This window comes from Nomascus leucogenys, chromosome 11 (assembly GCF_006542625.1).
Source record: "Nomascus leucogenys isolate Asia chromosome 11, Asia_NLE_v1, whole genome shotgun sequence".
NCBI lineage: Eukaryota > Metazoa > Chordata > Mammalia > Primates > Hylobatidae > Nomascus > Nomascus leucogenys.
The window spans coordinates 23,961,351-23,988,749 of record NC_044391.1 but is presented as its reverse complement, the minus strand read 5'-3'; the positions used below and the strand labels follow the sequence as shown (position 1 = coordinate 23,988,749).

The 27,399-nt window shown below is 35.0% G+C and overlaps 1 protein-coding gene across 4 annotated transcripts in view; it reads left to right on the top strand.

Annotated features, from left to right (window-relative positions):
* Positions 1–27,399, top strand: part of CALCR (calcitonin receptor) — a 159,089-nt gene that overhangs the window by 107,054 nt on the left and 24,636 nt on the right. For 3 of the 4 annotated variants that reach the window (XM_030823076.1, XM_030823077.1, XM_030823078.1), the window contains 3 exons: positions 4,175–4,287; positions 7,510–7,601; positions 15,573–15,699. In XM_030823076.1, the coding sequence (XP_030678936.1) occupies positions 4,175–4,287; positions 7,510–7,601; positions 15,573–15,699 (332 nt within the window). Of the gene's footprint in view, positions 1–4,174; positions 4,288–7,509; positions 7,602–14,406; positions 14,455–15,572; positions 15,700–27,399 lie in introns of all 4 variants that reach the window. The other variant, XM_030823075.1, reaches the window with a different exon arrangement.

Here is a 27,399-nt window from a genome sequence, read left to right as displayed (position 1 = left end):
ATTGAGGCTACTAGGCCAGTTCCAAAGTAACAATGGGGCTCTTGCCAAAGTGGATATAAATATTGACTACAAGGCAAGGTTTTGATCAACAAATCAGAGATTTCCAGGCATCGATCCATCTTCATCTTTTCAGTCTGGTTCTTATATAGAAACCTCTCAGCTCCAGGACAAATTCACTTTAAAAGTGTATCTGAAATATATACATATACTCCAAACTTAAATTATAAATATATATTACATAATATATAGACACACATACACACACACACCAAACTTAAATTCTTTAGGATTTTCTTATTTACCTCAAGCTTACATCTTAATGATGTACAAAGCACATTAATGAAATGTCAGAGGTTTGTTTCACTTTGGAAAAAGTCTTTGGTAAAAGACAGATAGGGAAAGAGTGAAGAACTGTATTGAAATTCAAAAGAGGCTGACATTCTGAAGGAATATTCTGGAATGTAAAAAGCAAAATTTAACAAGGAAGCATTTACAGCCCTGCACTTGAAGACAAACAAACAACTTTAATGGCACAGAGCCAAGATGGTCCAAATATGGTTTGGGACAGTGATTCTCAACCCAGATGCCCTTTCACAAAATAAAAATAAAAATAAACCGTAAGCTTATAAAAAATGCAGATGCCTGACCCCTGTCCAGATCAATAGAATTTGAATCTCGAGGGATAGGACCTCCCCCATATGAATCTGTGAATCTGGAGTGAGAGAAGCACATCTTACTTTTCGTGGGTCAGTCCACACAAATAGTATTTTAGAGAGAAACATCAATTATCGAAGCACATGTAGAGAGTCTCCAGGCTGTGAGTGGACAATCTGTGGGGAGTGAGTAATGGGGGTGTTTGGTTTCTAAAGGGAAGACCCAGAGTAAACATAATCCTTTCTTCAGATATTGAAAGACTCATCAAGTGAAGGAGGACAAATTCTTGATAGTTGTAACAGTTAAAACCAAGAAATGACTCGATCCAGACTTTAGTTAAAACAAAACAAAAAATACCATTTCCTATAGCCTTGTTCATGAGTGGAATGACCTTCTTGAAGAGTAGTATCTCTCTGCATACAATATATTTTCCCATACCAAATTATATTCATTTTATTTTAAAAAACTACTTTCTGCAAACTAATAAATATAAAATGTGGCCACTTTTAAAATTTGCAAGTAAGCTTGGAAGGGTTGTCACTGACAAATAACATTAGCAAAATAATTGACAAATTTTCAACATCAATTTTTTGTGCTGATTAGTGCTAATCCTTTTTCACATGTTACTAATGTCCAATAGAGATGCTCTAAATAGGGTTTGTCCAGTGGCTATCTCAGGAAATTTACAGTTTTAAGTTTTCTTATTTAACTTTGTAACAGATTTACATGAAGCAGTAATGATTCTAATAGGTTGCTTGAAAACATCTTTTGCTTGAAAAAATGTTTTTTCATCCATTTTAAATAAAAATTAAACATACAAGTAACTCTATAACTTGCAGTTTAAATCTTGCATTTAGTTCAATAATACCTGTTTCAGTCATACAATAAAAAATGATGAATTATACCTAAAAATTGCCAAGGTAAAAGGATTTTTGTACTAGCTCTTAGCAGATTGAGTAACCAAAACTACTAATAGAAAATTATTTTAAATATTATCAGATCTCAGTGATTTTTCAGCCAAATAAGTTTCTCTTTTTTTCAGTATGTTATTTCCTTAGCCTTTAAAACAATAGCAGTGTTCTTCAAATATTACCATGTGATTCTGACTTCCACATCCTGTGCTAAAAAAGAAAATAGCCACCTATAAAAGCATTATCTATAGGTACCACAATGCTTTGCCTTTGTTAACATAGAAAAATGCTTCAAAAATATTTTCCCTGAGAAATTATCAAAGATTAAAATTTTGTGAAGATTCCAAATACACTTGCAAAATCTCCCTGCATATTATACCAATCTAGGCTTGCTATTTGATCTCTCAGACAATAAACACATTGAATGGGTGCTTTGAAGAACTGCAGAATATCTGAATAACTCAGATTAAATTTGGCAAGTACATTCATTTTAATGTTTACTTGTTCATTATTTCTATGTTATTTAATTCAACCTGATTTTTTCTTTCAGTTGCTTGGCCAATTCAGAGGTTAGAATTTAAATATTATCTTGTAGCCAACAACATTATCTAAAGTTCTTTAGGTCACTGGAATGGAATATAGATAACCTTGATGATTTATGAGATTTCACATTCTAGAGTCCCAGTACCAAATTAAAATATTGTTGACCAGTATTATAATACAAAAGCGAGTTTTTTTTTAGACAATCCAGCTAAATTCTAATTTTATTTAAGTGCCATTTTAGTTGTTTGCTAACAATATACTAGTTTTACAGTGTGTTTATCCTGCTGATAATAATGTCTTGATAAATATTATCTCACCATTCTGATCACTTTTTACTCCCAATATATATTATTGTGATTTCCCAGCCTCATGCACTTTACCCAGAATCTCAGATATATACTCAGTTAATAATTAAGCAAAATACAGAACAAAGAAGTTTTCTTACTCATTTTTAAGATGGAGCACTTGATGTAGGGTCTGGTATATTGTAAGTTATCAAATGTTGTTTTAAAAAATTATTGAAGTTGCTATAGTGGCCTAATATTTTAGTGTGAATTTCAGCAAAGATATTATGAGTCATCCCCATGAGAACTCATTATTTCTATCAAGTTTGGAACTTTACTTTGTACTGATACATATACACTGCCTAAAAAATTAAAATTAAAAAAGCATCAAGGCTTTATCATACTGTAACCAGCACTGAATATATCACACAAAAATAATTGAAAAAATAATAAGCCTGATGGAACCAGCAGGCACCACAAAGCAAGCACTTGGAAAAGTTCTTTCTCAGGGTTCAAAGAAAATCTTCTTGTCCTTTTCCTCCAAAATATTTTAGTGTAAGCAGAACTGTTAACCTCAGTGAGCAACCCCAGAATCGCTGACCTGCTGGTTGGAGGGATAGTAAGATGTCAGGTTTTCCTCCTCTTTGCTAAGCAACAATTTCAAAAAAAAAAAAAAAAAAAAAAGAGGGCCAAACCAGTGTTATCTTTTATTTATGTGCCAAATCCAACTTCCAGGTACCATTTACATCATCTTATTTTCTCACCTACATCTGCATCTTAACAATAAGGGCTTGCCTGTTTTGTTTCCTCTGACCAGTTGGCACATTGCCACAGAAATAAGAGGCTTAATTAGTGCTTAATAGCTCTGCAATAGATTTGGAATCAAGTAAACTCGGATTTGATTCCTGACCTTTCTACCTGCTAGTTATGAAAGGGAAATTTACTTATATAAAAAATGGGAAGAACAATATTCACTTCAAAGACTCATTATTAATGTTAAAGAAGATAATTCTGCAAAGTGTTGAGCACAGTGCCTGGCCCCCCCATAGTGAAGGTGGAGATCTTTAATATGCCAATCCAGCTGAGTTAGGGATTTCATTAACTAGCATCTATGAGAAACTTTAAAAAGTAAACAGTAAAGGCTGAAGCCTGGATCCCTATATATTTTCTGTGGGACGAAGAGAGATGATTCAAATGAAATCTCTTGAGAGGCAGAAAAAAGACCTCTTGATATATCCCTTAGTTTTGGACTTCTTTGTTCTATTGGATTTAACCATATGAGATTGGGAAGATTTGACCATTTGATCCAAAAATTACTGTTTCATACAGTTAGTCTAATGAAAAAACATTGCAAGTAAATAAAGAAAAGTATGTTCTTGTTCTTCTCCAATAGTTTCCATCTATAATCAAAAGTTTAATGTCTGTTAAAAAATTACGAGGTAGAGTATAGGTAGCACTTTGGAGTCTGACCCATATCCATGTCTTTGGGTCTAAATCCTGGTTCAATCTCAAGCTCCATGACTCCTCTCACTGTCTGCTTTGAATCTGTAAAATGAAGATGGCAATGCCTACTTCACATGGTTTTGCTAAAGATAAAATGAGACAATGCATATTAATACACTTTGTATAATACATGATTCGTGATAGTCTCTATTGACATACTCACATTCAAGTTCTATAAAATGATTAATATGTTGGAATGGCTTTTAAGCTTTAATTTATTATTTTTCCTTCTTGGGATTTTGAGATATTAATGTAATAACTGTTATGTTTCATTAACAGAAAGGGTTACAAAATACTGTGATGAAAAAGGTGTTTGGTTTAAACATCCTGAAAACAATCGAACCTGGTCCAACTATACTATGTGCAATGCTTTCACTCCTGAGAAACTGAAGGTAGGTTCTTTTTCACATTTCAGTATTGAGTGAGAATGTCATTATTTGTACAAGGAAATGGACGCATAACTGTAAAATATCTGCTACCAAGAAGCCAACAGGTTTTGTGGAAAGAAATCGTATGATAACTGGTAAGTTCTAGGAATCTCTAGAGTAGCATTAAAGAAAATGACATTTCACTTCTTGGTTGGCACTCAGAGTCAAGAGTCAATTGAAGTTCCGTGAGCATACAGAATCAGTCCCTTTATGGCAGGGGGATAAGTGTCCATAGAGCAGATGAAAGGATTCCCAATGATGCCAGAAATTAGGCAAAATTTCAAGGGACTCTCTAACATCTCTCTTTTCCTGGAAGAGTTTCAAAAAACTACAGATTTTTCCACAAGTCACAAGATAGCATGCTTCCCCTGTGTTATCCATGACCTTAGTTTTACAATAAAGCATAGAAAGAACTCCTAAAGTGGGGCATCTCATCAGTCCACTAATACAGGTATGGCTGCTTAGATTATTTTCAGTGGAAGTTCATTCTTATTTGTTAGTACTTGCATTTTACAGTCTGTTAAATATTTTGAATATTATCTCTGCTTAGAAACATTTATCTAAGCAAATGGTGGGTGGGGAACAGATGATCTTTCTTCCTCAGATGCATCAAAAATCTGAAAAATTCACTAAGTCTACAACCAGCCTCCTCACCCTACAGAACAGGGAGTTACAGTTGGTCAATGTTTAGCTGTGCAGGGCGTCTCTAAGCAACCCTGCTGACTCTAACATAAACCTATTATTTCTGTCAAAGATAGGCCTGTATACTAAATAATTATTCAGTTGAAAACTAAAGGCACATTAGTGTTTTTGTTCGTTGTTGAAGTGCTTTCAGGGTGTAGAAAAGTTTTCTTTTATTAAAAACAAAACAACACCACAAACAAACAAGATGAACATATAGCTTAGAGACCAGTTGAATAGGAGGGACACCTCATCACAAGCACAGGCTAAGGGCACCACAGCCAGTTATCTCTTTACAAATGGTGTAGTCACCCTGAGAATCAGATGCATGTCTACACCCTAATGGAGAGCTGTTAATAAAGTCTGGTTAATAAGCTATATCACGGAGAAGTGAATTTTCCAAATGAGTGCTGATTATGATGTTACAGAGAAAAATTACACTCATGTTAACCGGATTGTTGTAAGTAGTGCAAGTCCAAATCATTCTTAGTGTTGTTTTTGGACTACTCACATACACTGGCCACATCTGAGAATGAAATAACTTAAAGAAGAAATGCTACTCTCTAGGCACTTAGTATAATGACTAAAATGCTTTCCACAAGTCTTCCATATAAATATAGTCACATTAAAATTTTAAGGAACCAACCTAGAATTCATTAAAAAAAAACCTCAACCTTGAGAATGACACAAGGATGGCAACTAAATTATGAGTTGTTGATTTAATCTTACACATTTGGACAACTCTATTTCAGAAGAACAAATGTTTTTAAAAGGAGTACTCTGGAAGCAACTGAAAAGAATATGAATTAAGTTATATAAATTTTTCTTAGAAATAAAGTATGCAAAGATTTTTTAAAAGACCGACAGAAGAGGGGGTACAGATACATATCCAAATTAATTAAGGGGCAAGAGTGTTCTACATAGTAAACTATTTAGAAGGAATAACTTTTAGAAAATGCCCCTCCTGATATTGTCTACAAGTGAAGTTAGAAAAATAGCCAGAAAATGAATTCCTGGGAGAAAAGATGAGTGTGTGTGCATGTGTGTGTGTGTGTGTGTGTGTGTGTGTGTGTGTAAGATTCCTAAATCCCTCCCAAGAAAGCTACCTGAGGATTTTATCAGCTCTAATTATAAACCAACTATTCTAACTTTATTAACATTTCCTGTAAGAGTAAAATGTGCTATTAAGAGAGTGGTATCAACAATGAAAATGCCCCCAAAATATGGAATGCCTGGTCCAATGATGCAACAGGCACAACTTCGGAGAAGCTAATTAGTCCATTTTGAAATTCTAAGGCCTAGAAAAGGAACGTTCATTTCAGGATAGCAATAATGCACATAACCAAGAAAGGGCTCTGAACAGTTTGGATGCATTTTAGCTGATTAGTGCTTCAATCCCAGACTCTTCCTGAGGAAATTGACAAGAATCAAAATGTTCAAGGATATATAAATGCTACATTTATTCCAGGAATTCAAAGAACTTCATAGAAGGTATTCATCCTATCTACACTACATTTGCATTCATACCAAGACCCAACAGTCAAGAGATTAAAGTACAACTACAAAATAATACACAAATTATGCTTCACCAAGAAAAACAAGTGAAAACAAAATCCCCAGTTGCAATAGATTCAAGTCTGTTTCAATTACAGCTGATGAAATTGGCTAAATAGTACAAAATGCAAAAGCTAGTATCAAAATAGAGTGAGAGAGAAAGAGAGAGAGAGAGAAAGACCAGAAACATAGAAACAGATAAAGAGAAACAGTGGGACAAAGAAGACAGAGAGAGAGATGGGTGACTGGATCGATCTCTGTTTTCTCTGTGATAAAATTATAAGGAAAGGAAAGATTGTGATGACTGGGAAAAAAAGATGCTATGACATTGTGCATTTTATGAGAAGGACATTCTTCCGAGTCAACATAACATTATGGGAGAATAAATACAATTAACCATGATTGTGAAAAAAAAGAATTATCAAATGGCTGCTAAGGGGAAAGGTTTCAGCTTCAACTAATTAAATACTAATGATATCATTTTAAACAAAGGCACAGAAACCCGCCACCATGCTCTCCGCACCCTCTGTATATGCTGAGAGTCAGGACAGCTTGGAAAGTCGATTACTATTTTGCCAGTTTTGTGGTATAGAATTACATATCCACTGTCTAAAAGATTCCAGAAGTTAAAAACTACCAGGACTGCTTACTGGGTTTAGGGATGATAATTTTTAATGCATTTAAAGCTACTTCTGAAATATATTTTTGAATGAGGAACTTCATCTCAAGGAACTTTATTCTTTGAAAATGACAATTTATTTTCATAAAATGACATGAGTAAAGCTAAAAATTAATTTCATTATCTGAAATATTGGTTATAATTGTAGTAGGTTTTTAAAAGGAGGAAAACATTTGTTGATTTACATATATTTAGAAATAGAAATGATTTTCTCTCTGATTAATCATTTATTCATTTTTTGTTTTTTTTTTTTTTACTTTTTATTGTTCCAGAATGCATATGTTCTGTACTATTTGGCTATCGTGGGTCATTCTTTGTCAATTTTCACCTTAGTGATTTCCCTGGGGATTTTCGTGTTTTTCAAGTAAGTACACTCACAGCATCTGCTCTTTATTTCCTCCTTTAAATTACTGAAATGAATGGTGAATTCTGCAAGAGTGGAGGTGGGGACGGGTCTTCAGCAAATTACAAGTGACATGCAACATGAGGAGTCATGAAGTAGCAAGAAAAATGAAATGAATTTAAATATGCTTTTAATCCTATCTTTGGGGAGAACAGGATAAATTTATGTCAAAAGTACTATATCTTGAGACTTCCCAACATAAGACAGTCCTGTGAATCCATAAGTACACTGTTCTAATATGGTAAAGGTTCCATTTACCATGTTACATTAAGGGTGGAGGAGAGGATTCTCCACCTTCTTTTACTCCCACTCTAATTTTTGGAGACCATAGCCACAAATCCATGTATACCCTGCCTAATTATTTCTTGCTAGCATATGTAAGACTAAGGAATAAACAAGCACATCAGAGCATGTTTCTACAAAGCCTAATTTAAATAATGCTTGTCTTCAGGTTTTATGGTGCACAATTATGCTAGAAAGCAAAATATGAGAAAACACACAAGGAAAACTTGAATACTTTATCTTGTCATCTTACATGAATATAAAATAGGATCTTTACAGGAATGGTACGTTTAAGTTAGAAACTATTATATATGCTTTCATCACAACAAATCTTAGTGAAAATAAAGCACTCACAACATTGTCCTAAGCTGGCTTTCTCAAGTATATTCACAAATGTAGATTCAGAGTAAGCCATATGTGTATTTTTTTTTAGACACACCACGGTTCAGTAAAAATGCTAGAAACTGAAGTAAATTAGGTAAAAATGAAATAATACATGTAAGGTGCCTGGATTCATGTTTGACACATAATAAGTGAAATATGTGTTTGATATCGTTATTATTGTTATTGGTAATAATAATAGTCATGGTGGTATCATAGAAATGATAAAGAAAAGCCCTTTTGTAGACTAAGATGACCAACAATCATCCACATTTAAAAAATGTGGTATGTGATTAAATGTACAGTGATTCACATATAGAATGAGGGGGGAGAAGAATATATATGTATTTATCACTACTAAACTATATACTTAAAATGGTAAAGATGGTAAATTATACATCTATACTTTACCTCAAAAAATAAATTTAAAACATAGAATAATAGAATCTTAATTTGATTTTTGTGAAAATATTGTCAGGATACTACTAAGGAAAATTAAACCAAGGGGAGAATAATCACCTGTAAATACATCCTTAGTACAAGTACTATTTTTTTCCTTCATCATTTTTCAATCTTTTTCTATATCTTAGTCAAGATTCTTATATTGACAAAGCAATAGAGGTGAATAGCAATTTTTAACTGGATAGCAAATGATAACATAAGCAAACAGACAATAAGCTCCTTCCATAAATGGTTTAACAGGAGAAAGACTGATAAACAAAGCAAAAAGACGTGAAGTATTAATTATTCAAATTAGAATAGGAGAGTATTTTCAATGATAATGATCAGAATACAGTAATCACATAACATGATTAATCTTGGAATGTCTTCATTTTCAATTGCACTTCATTATGGCAAATAAAAACACAATCATGGTTCTCAAACAAATTTTATTTTAAAATATGCCACTAAAGCATATTTTTTAAGTTTTTTTAATATAATCATAAAAAAATTGAAAGAAAAATTCCTCAAATTTGTAATCATGCAACTAATTGTAGTCAGGACTTTAAAGATAATAATGTCAAAGGCATAGACTTAATTCTTTATTTCTCCAGTCACTTAAATAAGTGAGGAGATCTGAGAGCCAAATCAGCAAAGAAATTAAGAATTTTTTTTCGACGATCATTTCTATATTAAGCTACTGAAGATGGGTGTGTTAAAGTGCAGCACGAGGGCAAAGTAGAATATTTCTCAACTCCAGTTGGTCCCAAAGCAAAATGATTCTGATCAAACCCTTGAGAGAGTGTGGGGGCAGATTGTCTAGAAAGTACCCAACTTTGCCCTACTGTCTCTCAGTTCTAAGAACCAACTAAACAGCAACTTAAATCTGGGGAAGAAAAACAAGTCTTATTGATTTATCATCTGAGCCTAATAATGAGAAGAAATGAACTGAAATAGCTGGTTCTTCAGAGCAGACACAATAAGAGACAAATGAGATATGAAAAGCACATATGCTGAGATGCCAAATAGTCAAACCAACAAAAACTGTATAAAATTTTTATACTTGTTTTCAGTCATATCTTAAACCTTACCCAAACTAAAAATATAAAGGGCATCTGTTTTCTTAAACTTTAAGCATGATCCTGACCCTTTAATGTTTTTTATATTTGAATTTCAGAAACATTAAAAGTGATTGTGGAAGTAGAAAATAATACTGATCTATCATTGGAATTTATTTGTGAATTAGCAAATTTTTTCCAGAATTTTTTTTCAAATACTCTACATCACCTTTAAGATATTTACTGCACATTACAATAGGTTTCATAATCTATGCTCTTAAATGGGATCATCTGTGTGCAACCTGAGCAAAAAATATCATCACTCCCTTGCTTAATTCTATATTCCCAGGGTTGAGTAATTTTGCAAACTCCAAACAATTTTATAGAATTTTCAGGAAACTAGAGTGAAAAGTTACCCAGCTCCACTTCTGAGAGCTGACGCCCCATTCACAATCATTCCATTGAAATCTCACTGTAAAGCCCTCAGAACTCCTCAAATGTGCCTCATAAAAAGGAGGAACCCTGCAACTGTCCTCCTCAAATGAGCAGGCCTAGGAGGCCTGCAGAGAAATTTAAAGTCACTGATCATACAAGAGGCTTTGGAACTGCCAATACTTCACTAAAAACTTGGGATATTACTCAGAATTAGTTTATTAAAGCATGCCTTTAATCTTAATGTAATTTTATTCTGAGCATGCAAGGGAAGGTAAAAGGTGGAATTAAGTAAACTTAGAGCAAATAGAAATCATGATCCTTGTGCTGTTGGAAAATTTATGTACAAATGTATATAAAGTCTTCATGTTAATAGAAGAAAATTTATCTTCTATGACTTCTTCCTAGAGAAAGAGAAAATGTAGAAAAAACAAGATTTCTCAGGTTTAATTCATGGAAAAGTTAGCGTTAACAATCTTAACTGTTCAAAAGTTTAAATAATAGTCAAGATGATATGCAGGTCATTTCTGGTACACCAGTTAAAGAGAGAAGACAGCATTATTAGGATGGTATTTAGTTTAAAACCTTCGCAGAAAAAATTGGAATGATATTATGGAAAGGGATTAAATATAAACATCAAATTAGTTCAGCAAGATCTCTTACTGCTAGATTCCAATAGTAAGTGTCAACAAGAAAGCTAAAATGAAGATACCCTTAGGGAAGACTGGTTTGGGAAAGACACATAAATGGACATTTATTTGAGTTTGGTTCTTGACCATTTTCAGCAATTTTCCAATAAATTTACTTATCCATAAATTTCAATTACAATTTATCAATTTACTTTTCTGTGGAATAATCCTAAATATGTAAGCATCTCATTGTATCACTTCATGAAAAGCATAACAGACCATTCATTAGCATTTATTTTGACTGATTGTTATCCATGTCTTTCTGATTGGTATTTTAAATATTATTCTTGCCTGAAAGTTGATAGAAATATAGGTTGGAAAACAGACGTTCTCTTCATTTTATTGTCTACATTACGTTACATTGGCCACATTGACAAAAAGCATGTATAGGTAATCATGGAGGTCAACAAAAGTGGCTTTCCAGTGGGACATACTGAGGGAAGACTGATTGCTCTACTACTTGCTCTTCTCTTTGTTCTATGTCACCTCTACGTATTGGGTGGGTATATGAATCTGTACCTTATGTAGTATCCACCATTATACATCTCTAGCTGCCTTCCTGTTGCTCCAAGCAAACCATGAAATCAATGGTATCAAAGATGACCTCCTTTCCTCCAAATCACCACTTGCAGGACAGACACCAAAGATAACTATTGATCATACCATGGCATATTCTTCACCCATAGAATAGTAGTAATAGGAAAAGCAAGAATTTTGATTGAAAGATAATTTATTAACGATAAGGATTTTGTGCTAAATCAAAAGGCATAAAGTCTTTTGTCAAATAGGGAAGATATGTAATATATTGTATTTGAATTTTCCCAGGAGTTTTAATGCAATCCATTTCACTTCATTTTCTCTCTTCTTTTCAGCTCTCATGTTTTTCATGAATAACATATGATCCCTAGGTAAATGAAAACTAAAAGTTACACTAGAAGATGTGACTTGGGCTTGTACCAATTACAGAAATGATTCCTAATTCATATTTTCCCATGCGCCAGTAACTTCATAACAACTTTTACTTGTTTTCTTTTGCTACTTTCTTTGTTTGCTTTGAATGTGACTATAATTACACTGTCTTATATAGGAGATATATAAGAGAAAATACTGCTGTTCCTCACCCTGTGATAGCAAACTGATTTACACAATCGGCAAAACTCAAGACCAATATCAAATGCCATCTCATACAACTACAAGCTCCCAAAAAGTACACACTCACTCACACGTAGGTTACTAGTAACTTGAAACAAATGTGAAAGATTTACACCAGATGAACTATAACCATGAAAATGACTTTTTGCTTTAGCCTTAAAATGTGACATCTTGAGATTCATACTCAAGTAAATCATTATCTCTTCCTCACATTTGAATGACACCTTGATTGGTAGATTATGTTGTAGAAGTAAATTATGTTGTCTCAGCCTCCTACTACTGGAGAATTTATGGTACCTATGGTTTCCCATCACTCAAATAATAAGCAACGTTCTGTCCATCTAAATGTCTGGGGTTTTTTTTAATCAAGGGAATAGAATATAGCTAGTGTCAAGTTGGTGCTGTTTCTACCTAAGACATCTCAGGTCTGACAAAAAACATGTTGTCAGCTTCTCTCATGTTCATTTAAGCGATGTATTTGTACTGAGGATTTTTAATGTTAAGTTCAATTAATTCTCTCTAGCATCCCACACCTCTCCTTCAGAATAATAAATGGCATAGTATATAAGGGCCCTTAAGGCAAGAGCACCTGTTTGTCCTCTGTTATATTCCTGATATCTACCAGGTCTGGATCATAATGAGTGCACAATCATGTATTTTGGATTATTGAATGAATTTTGAAAAATTTGCAATATCTTTGACTCATTTCAAAAAGATGACTGTAAATGTCATCAAGTTCGTATAATAAAAATTTTAAAACTCAATGAGCAAAAATTATATTACAATTTTCAAAAACCAGAAACTCATATATTAGTCATACTTCTCCTTTGGAGGCTAGCAGTTTATCCACTTTTTAACTATCATTTTCTCCGTGTTTCCAATGAAAAAAAATATATATTTTTAAATAGAAAGATACAGCACTTTTTATATGTACTGTATCTATCTATCTATATATATATACTATTTGTATGTATATATGCTGTATGATATATTCATTTTTAACTAGTGTTGAACAACAGGATAATGCTCCATATTAGCTAGTTAATATGAAACTGAAGAATTTGGCAAATGTTCAGTATGATATGAAGTATAAAGTAGGAAATCATCTAGCATTTAATGTAATTCTTTGGTGTACTGGAAAATTGCTTAGTGGTCACAGCTCAAAACAGAACATTTTTCTTAAATACATTTTTAAATTAAAAAAATGGGCATTAAGCCCAATGATGTGTCAGACAGTGTTCTAGATGTATAAAATAAATTCCTTTAGCACTTTCATTTTAGTGGGAGGAAAGGAGAGAATAACAGGCAATAAATAAATATGTACTGTGTCAGGAGGTGATAGGTGTTAAGAACAATGAGAACTCATGGACACAGGAAGGGGAACATCACACTCGGGCGGGGACTGTTGTGGGGTGGGGGGAGGGGGGGAGGGACAGCATTAGGAGATATACCTAATGCTAAATGACGAGTTAATGGGTGCAGCAAAATGACATGGCACATGGAAACATATGTAACAAACCTGCACATTGTGCACATGTACCCTAAAACCTAAAGTATAATAATAAAAAATAAAAAATAAATAAAAAAAAGAAAAGTAAAGCAGGCACACAAGAGAGTAAACTGGAGGTGGAGGAAGTATATTTTATTCAGGGTGGCTTGGGTTTACACAGGAGAATGAAGTTAATGAAGTCATTTAGACTAATGTGCAACAGCAGATTATTGAACTCTCCCCAGTCAAAAGAAAACCAGGAGTAAGAATATCATCGCTGTATGATACGTTTATTCATACTCCTTAGTTCTAGATAATGTCAATTATCATTGGTCTAAGCCAGGCTGAATTAAACAATGAATCCCATAATTAACCACCAGTGAGAATTATAAATTGCTCTTGTGACTATGAAAGATGGCAGGTCACAGATTCAAGTGTCCTGATTGCAGCAGTCACCAGATGGAAGTTTATGCAGTATAAATGAGCGTGAGGTTTCACATAATTAATTTTTTTGTTTACATTTAAATTTGCAACCTACCTTTAGTGCTATTATAAAACCAGTTGGGTTTGATTTATTTAACAGACTTCTGTACTGCTGAACAGAGTAGTCCATAGAAGCGTGTGTGTAAGAGAAAGCTCTTCTCTAAATCCTGTATTTATCAGAGCCTGCCTCATGGATGTAAATTCTACATCCTATACCTGTTTAACAAGTTAAATTTTTGAAAGTATTATTTATTAATGAGTTACAGATTATGCTTCCCGAAAAGTTGAAAACTGTAGCTATGATAGTTAAAATATGCTGTAACAGCTGCCTTTATTACTTAAATTGCTTTTTACTACAGAAAATTGACAACTATTTTTCCTTTCAATTGGAAATATAGGAAGGCATTGTAAGTAAACCCAGTCTATTTTTGTATTTCATCTTTCCCCAGAATTTCCTTTTCAAAATTCTTCATTTTCTAACTTTATTCCATGAAGATATTTTTAGGAATAGTTAGTGTTATGAGTCATTGGCATGTTTTACGCTTTCACATGGTGAATGACATTATACTAATATTTTTTGCCTTATCAAATATGATAAATATAAGATTTTCATTTGTCTAGAATAATCACTGCAAGTTTGTTATAGCCATGATGTAGGCTTTCTCCATTGCATCAAAAAATGAAACAGGATATTCAAATTAATGTTTATTTATGTGAACATTCACACCAACACATATGTACAAGTTTATGAACTGGAGGAGAAAAGAATAAAAGCCCCAACAAATTGCTTAATACCCAAAAGGTGGGGAATGACTCTGCCAAGAAGCAGCAGCACTTGGATAGCTCTCATTGGATCCAAATCACAATATGCCTCATAATGAGATTTCATTTGAGCCTATTAAGAATTCTCTGCCTGTGTCTGAGCTCCACCATCAGGAGGGTTGGAAAAGAGGAACTACAGTGATGATTCTAGTTGGAATATAAGATCTAAGAAGATGGTAACAGAAATGATGGAAGAGGAGGATGCTAGGAGACGTGAAGTGTGTGTATGCAATGGCTCAAGGACATAGATTCAGTACCTTGTCACAGGCAGCCTTGGTTCTGACTTCATGCTCTGTGACCTCACTGGCCACATATTTTCTCCCTGGTTGCAACAATGAACATTAGGCTTTTCATTTGAAGCACACTGCAAACCCCAATAGTTGCTAATCCAAGAGTCCTTCTGTTAACTAATTTTACAACATTTGTTATAATTAAAAGAGATTTTAATTTCACCCACTCTTTCAGTTATTGTATGAAGTCATCCTGAGGACTGAAAACTATGAGCTGCTATGATTGGAAACATGTTTTTTAAAATCAGGCAGAAAAGTAGGAATAAATCTGAAAGAGGAGACCACCCTTACTTTTTTCTATATGTTCTTTCATTTTTTTTAAAGAAAATATGAAAAATATTACCAAAATGTTTTTTTCCAGGTACTCCAACATTTTGGCACTGGTTAATGCTTTATGTTACTTTTTCTTCCAGGAGCCTTGGCTGCCAAAGGGTAACCCTGCACAAGAACATGTTTCTTACTTACATTCTGAATTCTATGATTATCATCATCCACCTGGTTGAAGTAGTACCCAATGGAGAGCTCGTGCGAAGGGACCCGGTAAGTACTGCATAGTTTTGTTTATACTTTCATTTTAAAGGATATAGTACCTGTAAATAGTAAACACGGTGTTCATGTTGGACTTAAGCAGCTGTTCACATGTGTGATCATATTTACTTCTACAGTCGAGTTTTGCATTTTGTGAAGCATATCATTTCTATGTAGTTTCTGGAAGAAATTACAGCAGATGAGAACCATACAATAAACCATAAATTTATTTATTTATTTATTTTTTAGACAGAGTCTCACTCTGTTGCCCTGGAGTGAAGTGGTGGGATCTCGGCTCACTGCAACCTCCGCCTCCCAGGTTCAAGCAATTCTCCCGTCTCAGCCTCCTGAGTAGCTGGGATTACAGGCATGTGACACCATGCCCTGCTAATTTTTTTGTATTTGTAGTAGAAACGGGGTTTCACCATATTGGCCAGGCTGGTCTTGAACTCCTGACCTCATGATCTGCCTGCCTCGGCCTCCCAACGTGCTGGGATTACAGGTGTGAGCCACTGCACCTGGCCCAAACCATGCATTTCTAAGACTAACCAATAATTTATTAACATCCATGACAAATGTATTGAGCACGTCTTGTGAACATAGATGATACTAGGTACACTAAGGCAGTGCTTCCTAGTGATCCTAGTGATCCTAGTGTGCCACAAATGGTTACAGGTGTGCCTAGGTATTGATCCCCTCTTCATTCTGATGCCAAGCTGGGCTTGGCCCAGTCATCTCCACTATGAGTAGCTATTCCCTAATGCTAATGAACCATATAAATATGGTCATGTTTTGTGTCATTATGCTTTGAAAAAGGTTTATAATGACACAGGAAATGCAAAAGTTAGGGCAACAGGACATACATCTCTGAAACTCATGCCCACATGCACAATTGCAACAAGCAAATATGGTGACTGTCCTCCTTCTATTTGAGTACTATAGAGAACAGGAGAGCTGAAATCATTTAGCTCCATTACTGAGAACCATTCTGGATTTCTTCTACCAGAATTGTCCTGAGAGTTATTCAGAATAGCCCATATTTGTCATCAGTCTTCTCTCTTTATACCCAAGATAGTGTTTTTCACAGTGACTTCCAATCCTGGCTGCACTTCAGAATCAACGGGGGAGATTTCATAAATATGAAATAGCTACTGTCCACATGACACTAGAGAGTCAGTAGGTATGAGGTGGAGCCGAGGAATATACCCTGGATATTTCTTCTGTGCTGCCAAGTTTGGAAATCATCAGCCAACTACTGGATAAAGCAAATAAACTGGCAGGGGAGGACAGAGGAGGAACACCTTGAGGCTCTGCTTTTTCATTGATATCAGTCCCTGGTATTACAAACTAACAAAAACCAGAACTAAAAGGGATTTTGGAGGTTATTTATCCCTGACTCCTCATTTTACAGATCAGAAACTTGAGGATAAAAAGGCAAAGCGATTTGCCTCAAATCATATAACTGATTGGAGCGGGGAGCAGGCACTCAAATTCAGGTCTCCTTACTCTCAGTTTTTGTTCTTTCCTTTGCATTGTCACATGTGTCTCTATAAATCAGTGAGGGCTTAGTAACACCAAACTGGTTGATTAGGTTTCCAAATCTACCAGATTAATTTTTAAAAAATCAAATCACTTTGGTGCTATGATACCAAGTAACCATTTACTTTACAGAAATTTTTATTTATCAATTCAGTGTTTAAATAATTTATAATTGCAGCCTCTATTATTTAATAGTTATTTTGCCCTCAGTAAATATTTTCATCCCAAAAAATCCCCAAGTACTTCTCTGCTTTCTCCTTTGCAAACCTGCTTTCCTTAATTTTAACAACAAATCTTTTCCTTATTTGTTAATGGACTGCACTTTAATTGAATGATTCAAAATAGTTGAATGATATAACTGTTTATTAGATTGAGTATGAAATTACCAATATTTGATAATTTTTGTTCTGCAAAATTGATGAATCCATATGTTTCATCCTAATGCAAATGTGGAGACAATATGCTGGAATCTAGTAACAGTGGGGACTATTACCACCCCAGGCCTGAATGGACAAGTGGAGGGAAAGGTGTATGAACCCGAAGACAGAGAGGTGGTGTGGTAGAGGCCCTATGGAAACTGAGGACTTATGTCTTAGGACACAGCCAGCCTGTGGCAACCCCACAAAAGGAAGTGGAGAAATAAATATCCCTTGTTCACTCACTCTCATCTTCCAGTCTCTACTGATGGTCCTCATAGCCGAGCTCAACCAGAAACCAGGCTGCAAGGCAACCCTGCTGGAGATGTACAGATTTATTTCTGTGGGCCCAGGTTAGAGGGAGCAGGATGGAAAGTGTGTCTGGAAGCACAAATAAAAGCTATCTAGCTCACAGTGAAGGGCCAAGGGATATTTTCATTTTTGTTTCTCTGCTTAACTGTGTTATGCAAACATCTGTAGATAGCCTCATCTTTCAAAACTGGCATTTGACAATTCTGCCAACCCAATAACTAAAATGCGTGAAATCTGCCCAGAGCATGCATCCTGTGTGACAGTGGCATGGCATGGGAAAGCAGCTTAATTTGGCTTCTAATGGCTCCACAGTGTTAATAATTTTTGCAGTATGAATATATGCAGAGAGACATTGTAATCTGTCTTTTAAAACCATGGCATCTGTTATCAGAGACAAAGTCCGGTCTTACCTGCAGAATAATGTGACCAAATGTGTTTATCTTGATGAATTTTCCTTTTTAATGTCAATTGATTTAAAGAAAATTTATCTCTAATTTAATCTTTGCAATATCCCAGCAACGGATGGAATTATCCCCATTTTTAAAGCTGGGGAAACTGAGGCTCAGTGAGAGTAAGTGTCCTCCGTAGCATGAGTACTTAGAGATGGGATTCAAATCCAGACCTATCTCACACAGGAGCCAGCCTCTCTCTTCTTTACCACTTGGTGCTCTTGATTGTCTTTATTTATTGCCCTAGAAAGATGTGTTCTTAAAGAAATGGGCTCAGCCATTCCAAAGTGATGGCTGCCCATAACCACACGTGCCCGCTACCGTTAATTAGGGAAGCTGACCCCCACTGAGATGAAAACAGAAGTGGAAGCAATTAACTAAGAATCTCTGCAGAAAACAGTCACATTTTGGCTCTCCATTTCCCAGTAAGAGTAGAAACCGTAGGAAAGTTACTCTCTGTAGGGAGCAGGCCAAGAAATGAGGCTTCAGTTTTTGAATAATCGACTACATTGATCTGGGAGCATGCTCAGTCACATTACGAAGTATCATAAATTCTTGAATAGACTCTTTCTCCTCTTTTTTTGGGAGTCTCACACCCATATCTCCCTGTCTCCCACCTATAAATGTAAAAGGGACTTCTTATCCACTGTGAGATCTTGTTCAACCTATCTTCCTGAAATAGTCAAAATTCAGGTTTTTTTCTGAGTTTGCTACTAAATTATAGAAACCAGGTAGCTTTATGCGTCAAATGAGAATAACAAAAACTGCTTTACTCACTTCCCAGCGGTTGTCCTGGAGCCCAAAGAAGCATAAAGCTTTTCAAAACCCCCAAGGGCCTAATATTGCAAGTGATTGCTCACAAGGTTGCTGTCAACTCTCACCTTATGACTAACTCCCTAGGTCTCTGTACTTGACTTTTCCAACAAATCTGTTACTCTATTAATTGCTCTTGGCAGTCTCATTCATTGTCATTGCTAGATGTCTCTACTTTCATAGGATTTTTAGGGGTAGACATGTCCAGGGACTCTGCCAGCCACAGCACATAGGCTGTGCTAACCCAGCCACCACTAAGTCAAACCACGTATGCCCTGCAGCTCCTGTATTGCCTAGTAACCTTTAATAAACTCCATTAGCAGGTATCTAGGGACCTGGCTCTGCCACTAGGCACCTGATTTCCTAGGAGAATATGAGTGTGAGATTTAGGGAGCCAGAGAAATTAACAGGAAACTTTCTTCTGGGTATGGAGGAGTGAGATTGATTCACCCAAACAAAATAGGCATTCTTAAAGTAAGTTTGAAAGAAAGGAAAGAAGCTTATCTTTATGGCATGACTAGCACCTGGTTCTTCCAATGTATTTTTAACCGAACAGACTTGCTGGTTTTAGCTATGCGAGAGCAAACTTCCTAAGGAAAAACAATAAAACATTTTAAAGATAGAATTTTATCCAATCAATCAAGTACTTATTGACCACCAAAACTTTTAGCCCTCAGGCTGAAATTCATTTATACTATTTTGGAAACATATCTGTGACATCCCCTTCACGATCCCTCGCAATGAGTCAAGTCTCACATGGAAATAGCTTTGTGAGTCTTGCAACCACACATATAGGGGTTGGTCACATTTTTACCTATTTCAAACTGTATTTTTTCCACAGAAAACAAAGAGGCAAAAAAATGGGATATTTTTCTCTATATGCCTAAAAGAGCCCATTTCCCTCTGAAGTTAGAAAAAATGAAAACAAGCCACCAATAACAAGCCAGTTACCATGATCAATGGGGCAATATCATATGTGAGAACACACTGTGCCTCTTGCATATTTTCAAATGTCTGTTTCTTCCATAAGAGAAAATTTGGAAACACATGTTCCTCCTCAAATACATATAAACAGCATAGACTAAAACAAAATAACTACAATGACAAAACTTAATTCATGTCTGTAAATTGTGAAGCATACACTTCACTCAGAGGAAATAAACTAGGCTATTTGTTTTTAAGCACTTTTTCTATTTTAACACAGTCGTCGTTTTCCAATGAGAGTTTTGTTAGATCTCTTATCTAATCCTCCATATACAAGCAACATAGGGTTGCTCTCTCTAGGCGTGGGAAAATCAGTTTAAGAAAGGGAAGGAAATAATTCTCAGGAAGACATGTTTTATACATTATTCATCCTTGAAACTGCTTATGTGCCACCACCGACAGGAATACACATGGTGAAATTTGTATTGTATTTCACCTTGAAAATGCATATTCTGTCATAAATGCATTCATAGAAGTCCAATTTCTTGAGCATCTTTTCACATCCAAAAGATTATTAAGGTAGATTACAGTTGAAACTGTAAATTCAGGTATCATGAAAGCAGTTTTCCCCATTGTAATAAATTTCATTATGAAGGGGATAAACAAGAACTAGAAAAGATTTTACTGCTATTTTCAAGACCCATCTTTTCTAGGAATAGAATTCTTCACTTCTAAAAATACAGGCAAAATAGTATCCAAAGGTTGAGAATCATGTCATCAACATTACTAAGTCACATGCAGAATCATATATTTAAAATTACTTGAAATAAATTATGTTAAATACTGAATTTTTCTTGAAAAACTGACACTCCAGAATACATTAGATTAAGGTCCTCCCTAGCCAAGAAAAGTAGAGACAAGGGGAAAAAAAAAAAGAAGAAGAAGAGACAAAGAAAATCAGCCAAAAAAAATTTGGGGAAAGAGAAGTTATTGGACATTGTCAATCTACAAATATTTATTGAAATTGCAACTAACATGAGAACGACAACCACAGTTATAAACAAAGAAAAGCGTATCTATCAGCATGTCATCTGTCAGTAATTCGGGCATATGTTTTCTTCAAAAAAAAAAAAACACAATACGTAATTTTTAAAGACAGTTTGTTCTTAAGCAAACTAAAGACAGACAGATGGGTGGGTTTTGTGTGTGTGTTGTTGTTGTTGTTTGTTTGTTTTCATTTTGGAACAATTCAGGGTCACTGAATCAGCAATGATTTTCCTCACCAATGCCCATGGGAATATATTAAAAAGTTATTTTTTGAAGAGGAAGGCTGCCTTATCCCAAATGTTGTCACGCTATTTCTATGCGTCTTTTTTTGTTGTTGTTGTTATTATTTTGTTGAGGGTAAGGAAAACATACACACACACACACACACACACACAATACCCTGTCCTCACTGTCAGTGGAGAATCCCTGTGGATTTGTGGTCATTTTCCCATTAAAGTAGTTTCTTCCCTGGGTAGTTTTTGGAAAGTTATATTATCTCCTGAACGACCAAGGGTGAGAATCTTATTCCTTCCACGTTCTTTTTTTTTAAAAAGTTAAACTCAAAATAACTCATGGCATAAAGAAGGGCTGAATACATCCTCAGTTTATTGAGTGATGTGAAAATTGCCCATTGTTATTTGTGTCATTTGAGCTTCACATTTCCATAATATCTGAAATGTTATTTTATTTTTTTGTTCTATCTGCTCATTCGATGATCTTCATGTAGAAAGTCAGGAGGCAGAATTAAAAGCATTGTTCTTGCTGCATCTAAAGGAAGCTAGCAGGATACTTGTCATTTCTTAGAAATAAATTTCTCTCTAATTTTTGTATCTGGGTCTGAAAGGCACAATGCAGAGAGATTAGTTTTTACTGGAAACCTGAGCACTTTGCACCTCAGAAACTGAAACAATCGAGTCCTATTTTCTATAGCCTCTTATATAAGTAAAGTCAAATGAGTTCCAAGTTCTGGAAAGCAACATGAATGTCTTCTAACCTTTATTTTTTCAGAACGATTGAGCCACCAGGCTATGTCAGAGCTTCTTCTTAGGTAGGCACAGGAAGATTAGCTTAGAATGCATGCTCAGAGCCAAGACACTAGAGAAGACAAAACCCAGGGTGGAATCTGGACTCCTGCCCAGCCCAAGGGATGCTGGTGCAAGGGAGAGTATATAAATGTGAGAGAGGTAACCGAGATAGCAGAGTTTTTGAGATGAGAGGTCAATGGTAAATAAAACCAGATTGAAATGATCTATTTCAGTAACTTATGGAAAAAACTAGATTGGGAACGAAAGCGTATGATGCATTTGAAGGACAATGCAGAGAGAGTAATGCCAAGATGTGGTAATGGAATGAAGTATCCTACCCTGGTCATTTATGCTACTTCACTTTACTTACATGTCAAAACCAATAAATGATCTTTTAACCAAGGTCACATGGTGCAGAAAAGTATGGAGGATTTCTTTATTCCTTTTTAAAGTTATTATTTATAATTGGATGCTTTCTCATACAGATTTGAAGGACAATCTCTTCCTAAAGTGGATATAAACATATACCCAATCTCCAGTTTCTTTTATTTGGCCAGTCTTGGTGGTACCTCTACACATGAAATCAGTGACTCACAAATGGTATCTTGTGACATATTTTACATAGCAAGTCTTCATCTCAAAATTTGCAGTTAGCTTCCCCTGCTTTGAGAAGGCTGCCATGAATTTAGTGCAGAATTTGTTATATATTTGTTTTTATTGTCAAAGAACTTCCAATTGAGATGGTAGAGGTTTTGCACACTCCATTAGGGTATGTTGGATCATTGCTGGAAAGTTGTGAAGTGACACTTGATTTGATATTTGTTGTGCTTAGCTGGATTACTCCAAATTACATCATTGTTCTTGCTGAACTTCAGGATCTAAATCCTCGCTCTTCTACTTAACAGATTAATCTTTAATATTGAGTAAGTTACTTAACCTCACCGTGCCTTGCTTTCCTAATGTGTAAAATGGAGATCATAGTAGTACCTTTCTCATAAAGCTGTCTGTGAAAAGCCAATATGCCTAAAGTCCACAAAACATCATCTGGCACACAACTCTCAAAAATCAGCTATCATTATTTGTATTATCGTTGTTAGCTTTATCATTAGGGCTTTATCACCTGTCAATTACTAACTGTGGCACCTTGTTCATTTTTGTGTGATACAGCGCAGGAGGTGTGAAACTCAGAGCATTTGTAAAACACTGCTTAAATCTAAAAGGGACTAAGTATAAAAGTAGAATACACATATGTAGAGGCTTGTAAATAACAAATAACCTGAAGGGCTGTGGTCTGAAAATATACAGCTAAATCAATGGTGACTTGAGAATCCCTAATGAAGAGTGATACAAGACTCTCACTATACTGTATAGAGAAAAAACCCTGCGAGTACTAAGTGGTTAACTTTTATTCCCCGATCACATTTCTTTGTTGTTGTTGTTGTTTTGTTTTTTAATCAGAATTGTGTATAGCCTACCCTTCTGTTTGCCCTGGCATTGTCTTCTTAATACTTCCAAAGTGCTTCCTTTGCCAATTTCAGGATCATCTCCTGCTGTATTTATCTCAGATGAGACTTTTTTCTCCAGTGTTTGTTTTTAATTCTTTTCCTAAACACACCAAATCACAACGACACAGTTCCACAAACTCAAACTCATTTTCTCCGAGGCTTTATCAGGAATCATCTCAAGATTGCTTAACAGACTCACTTTTAATTGAAAATGTTACATCCTTAAATTCCTCTGGAGAAAGATTGCAGCGTTTTCCTACAAAGCTGCTTACTGCTAGACTTTCTGATGAAGTTTCTACTTCATTCAGCTGGCTTTAAAGACTGTGCAGGTTGACAGTTTTCCAGGTTTTCTTTTTGTCCCTTAGTTTATCAATTGAACTGGCATTTTGACAAAAAGGTCTGTAATTCCTCCTTATGAGCTTTTAAAATATATGTGAATCAAAGTCAGGATGTTTCTCATTGGGTTGTGAGTTTACTGCAACAGGAGTTTACAACAGGAGTTGCAGTAAATTCACTGCAACAAGTACTGAGGAGACTCTCTCTGAACCCTAAATTCTTCCAAGATGTGGTCTGCATCAGCATCACCTGGGCGTCGGTTAGAGATGCAGAATCTCATGTAGGCTTTTACATGGGCATCTTGTGTGGAGTTGAGGTTTGGGGTACGGGTCCTGTCACTCAGGCAGTGAGCATAGTACCCAATAACTGGTTTTTCAACACATACACTCCTCTCTCCCTCTTGCCTCTAGTAGTCCCCAGTCCCTGTTGTTTCCATGTTTATGTCCTTGTGTGATCAATGTTTAACTCTCACTTGTAAAAGAGAACATGTGATACATGTTTTCCTGTTCTTGCATTAATTAATTTAAGATAATGGCCTCCAGATGCATTTATATTGCTGCAAAGGATATGATCTCATTCTTTCTTATGTCTGCATGGTATTCCATGGTGTATATGTATCTTCTGTATCTATAATAAAGGGATAAATTTAAAAAACTAAAAAATAAAATTAAAAGATTATTATGCTTAAATAAATAAATGAGAAATGCAGACTCTCAAGCCCCACACCACACCTTCTGAATCAGAATCTCAAATTCTTTCTCATGGACAAATGCTGACTGGTGAAAAACGAAACTTATGTAATGACCCCATGAAGTGGGACCCTTTCCGTCATTTGTTTGTTTGTTTGTTTGTTTTCTCTGTAATTGCTCTTTTTCTGAGGAAATACAGTTTGGGATGGAGGGGTGGAGAGAAGGGACTCTGAGTATATTTGATTCAGACAAAACTTATTTTCTTTTAATTGAAATGATAAGGGGAGCAGAAAAGGACATGCTTTTAAATGAGTCCCATGTAAAGATGGTCATTGCAGAAAAAATATTCAATTGCATACATAAATAGGACTTCAATGATGAGCATCCTTCTTAGTGTCACATGTAATTGAATTTGGCTGATAAATAAGCCTTGCATCTCTTCTTTATGAGAAAAACTGCTAATGGATTTTACAAGTAATAAGTTCAAGGGTTTTGAAAAGTTCTGGATGATTTGCATGCAGTGTAAATAATTTAAAAATGTGAACTATTGTTACGAAGTGAAAGCAAGTATACTATCAAAATTTAACTACAATATTTACAGGCAACTATATTTTTAAATATTTTATTTGAGGATTATCTCAAGACCAGAAAGGCATTAACATAAACTACAAATCATGAAGGCAGGAAGTGTCTCAAAAAAAAAAAAGTATTACAACTAAATAGATAAATTCGGGGAAAAAGATTACTCCTGAAATGTAGATGGACTGTTATTGAGCTACATATCCTGCAATATCTGAATCATATAAGACCACTTTTTGAAGAAAATTGTTTTATTTAAAGTTTCCCATATGATTATCCTACTACCAGAATTTTCATGTGATGTTACAGAGTATATATTACAGTGGTTCATTATCTAAAATTGATCAAAAATAAGGGTGATAGCTGAGTAGCTCCTGTCTGGCAAAAACCTCTCACAGAGAACAACTACAAACCCTGAACAAAATATAAAAAGAAATTATCTGAAGACCCTGGAGAGAGACCAAGACAGGGAGATGCTAGAAAGAAGATGAGACTTTAAAATGGAGATAGTTGTGAGTAAAGTTCCCTTGATTTTATCCCTTTCCAGGACAGGTAAAACTCTGATAGAAAACCCTCAATTTTACTGACTTTAATAATACAAGACAGAATTTAGGGCAACTACAGCTCCCCAAAAGTGAAGGAAATAAATCTCAAAAAGAAAAGAGTCAGAGAAGAGGGGCCTCAGATTCTGTGTGTCTACTTATGTTAGTCTTTCACTGACCACATAACCATGTGAATGTGAAGGAGTCCATGAGCACATCATACTTGTTCAATATGTATTTTTTAGTGTATGAATGAAAAGATGATCCATCAGCTATACCCTTCATAGAACATTCCAACAAGCTAGAATACCCCATATCAAATTTATTTACTTTAAGAGGTCTGACAGAGAAAACAGAATATCTCAAGGTAGGATTATGGCACCTTTACTAATCTTGAAAGGAGGTTTTTCCATTGTCCCTTGTTTGACATTTGGAAATTGTTTAACAGTTGAGTAATGAACCACAGTAAACTTTGTTCCAGACGAAAAGTGTTCATTTTTATGTTGTAAGGTGAAAGGATAGATGGAAAAGGATAGCTTAAAGAATGCTACAAAATGGTGCAAATGGCCATGGAATATTCACATGCCCCTTGGGCAGCCTTTGCTTATACCCAAAGGCACATACACATGCCCAGTCTGAAGACCATAGTGCAAAGGGGAACACCTGTTCGACCAAGACTGCAGGGGATAAATGACAGGGTATAGCAGAACTTAGGGACTGCCATCCTCTAAAGAACCCACACTGGAAACCTAGAAAAACTTGACAAAAATTTAAGATGTCCCCACAGGAATTCACCCAGCATTGTAAGTTTTCTATTGATGTCAGCAGCCTGACCCCTGCAGATATGTACTGATCTTTGCAGACATTTGTAAGAATTGTAATGCTGTTAGGTAAAAAGCTCCCTGGAATTTATTTGTCAGATCATAGATAAGCAGCTCTTGTTTGGATACTTGATAAAATAATATTGAATTAGGAGTTAAAATATTTTCAATCGAACAACACTATAAACACTACCCAAAGCCATATTCATTTTGATTTAATAAGCAACTGCTGCTCACTTTCTATATAAATATTATTGGGTTTAAGTCCTGAGGGTGGAGATGGAAGAGGCAGCAGAGACATAAAGATGATGAATCAGGTAGAAACATATTTAACAGCAATTACACATTCACTCAATATGTAATCTAGATATACATTAAATAAAACTTAATAAAAAAATTTAACCTGGCCAATTTAACCAATGTAGACCACAAATCTTTATCATTCAGTCTCTCTTAAAATGTCTTTTCCTTCAGGTAAAATATTTAGAAATTGACTTATTGATTCTTCTTCACCTGCTGAAGTAAACATCACTTCACACTCTTCCCTCTGTGCTAAAGCAAACTGATAAGAAAACATTTTTAGAAGCTTCAGGGAAATGTAAATAATTATCTTTAATCATTAGAGATCATGCTGAACATATAGCAAAGTTTATTTCTGTTTTGAAACAAAACTTGGCAGAAATAAAATTGGCAGCTTTGATTCAGTGCAAAGTAT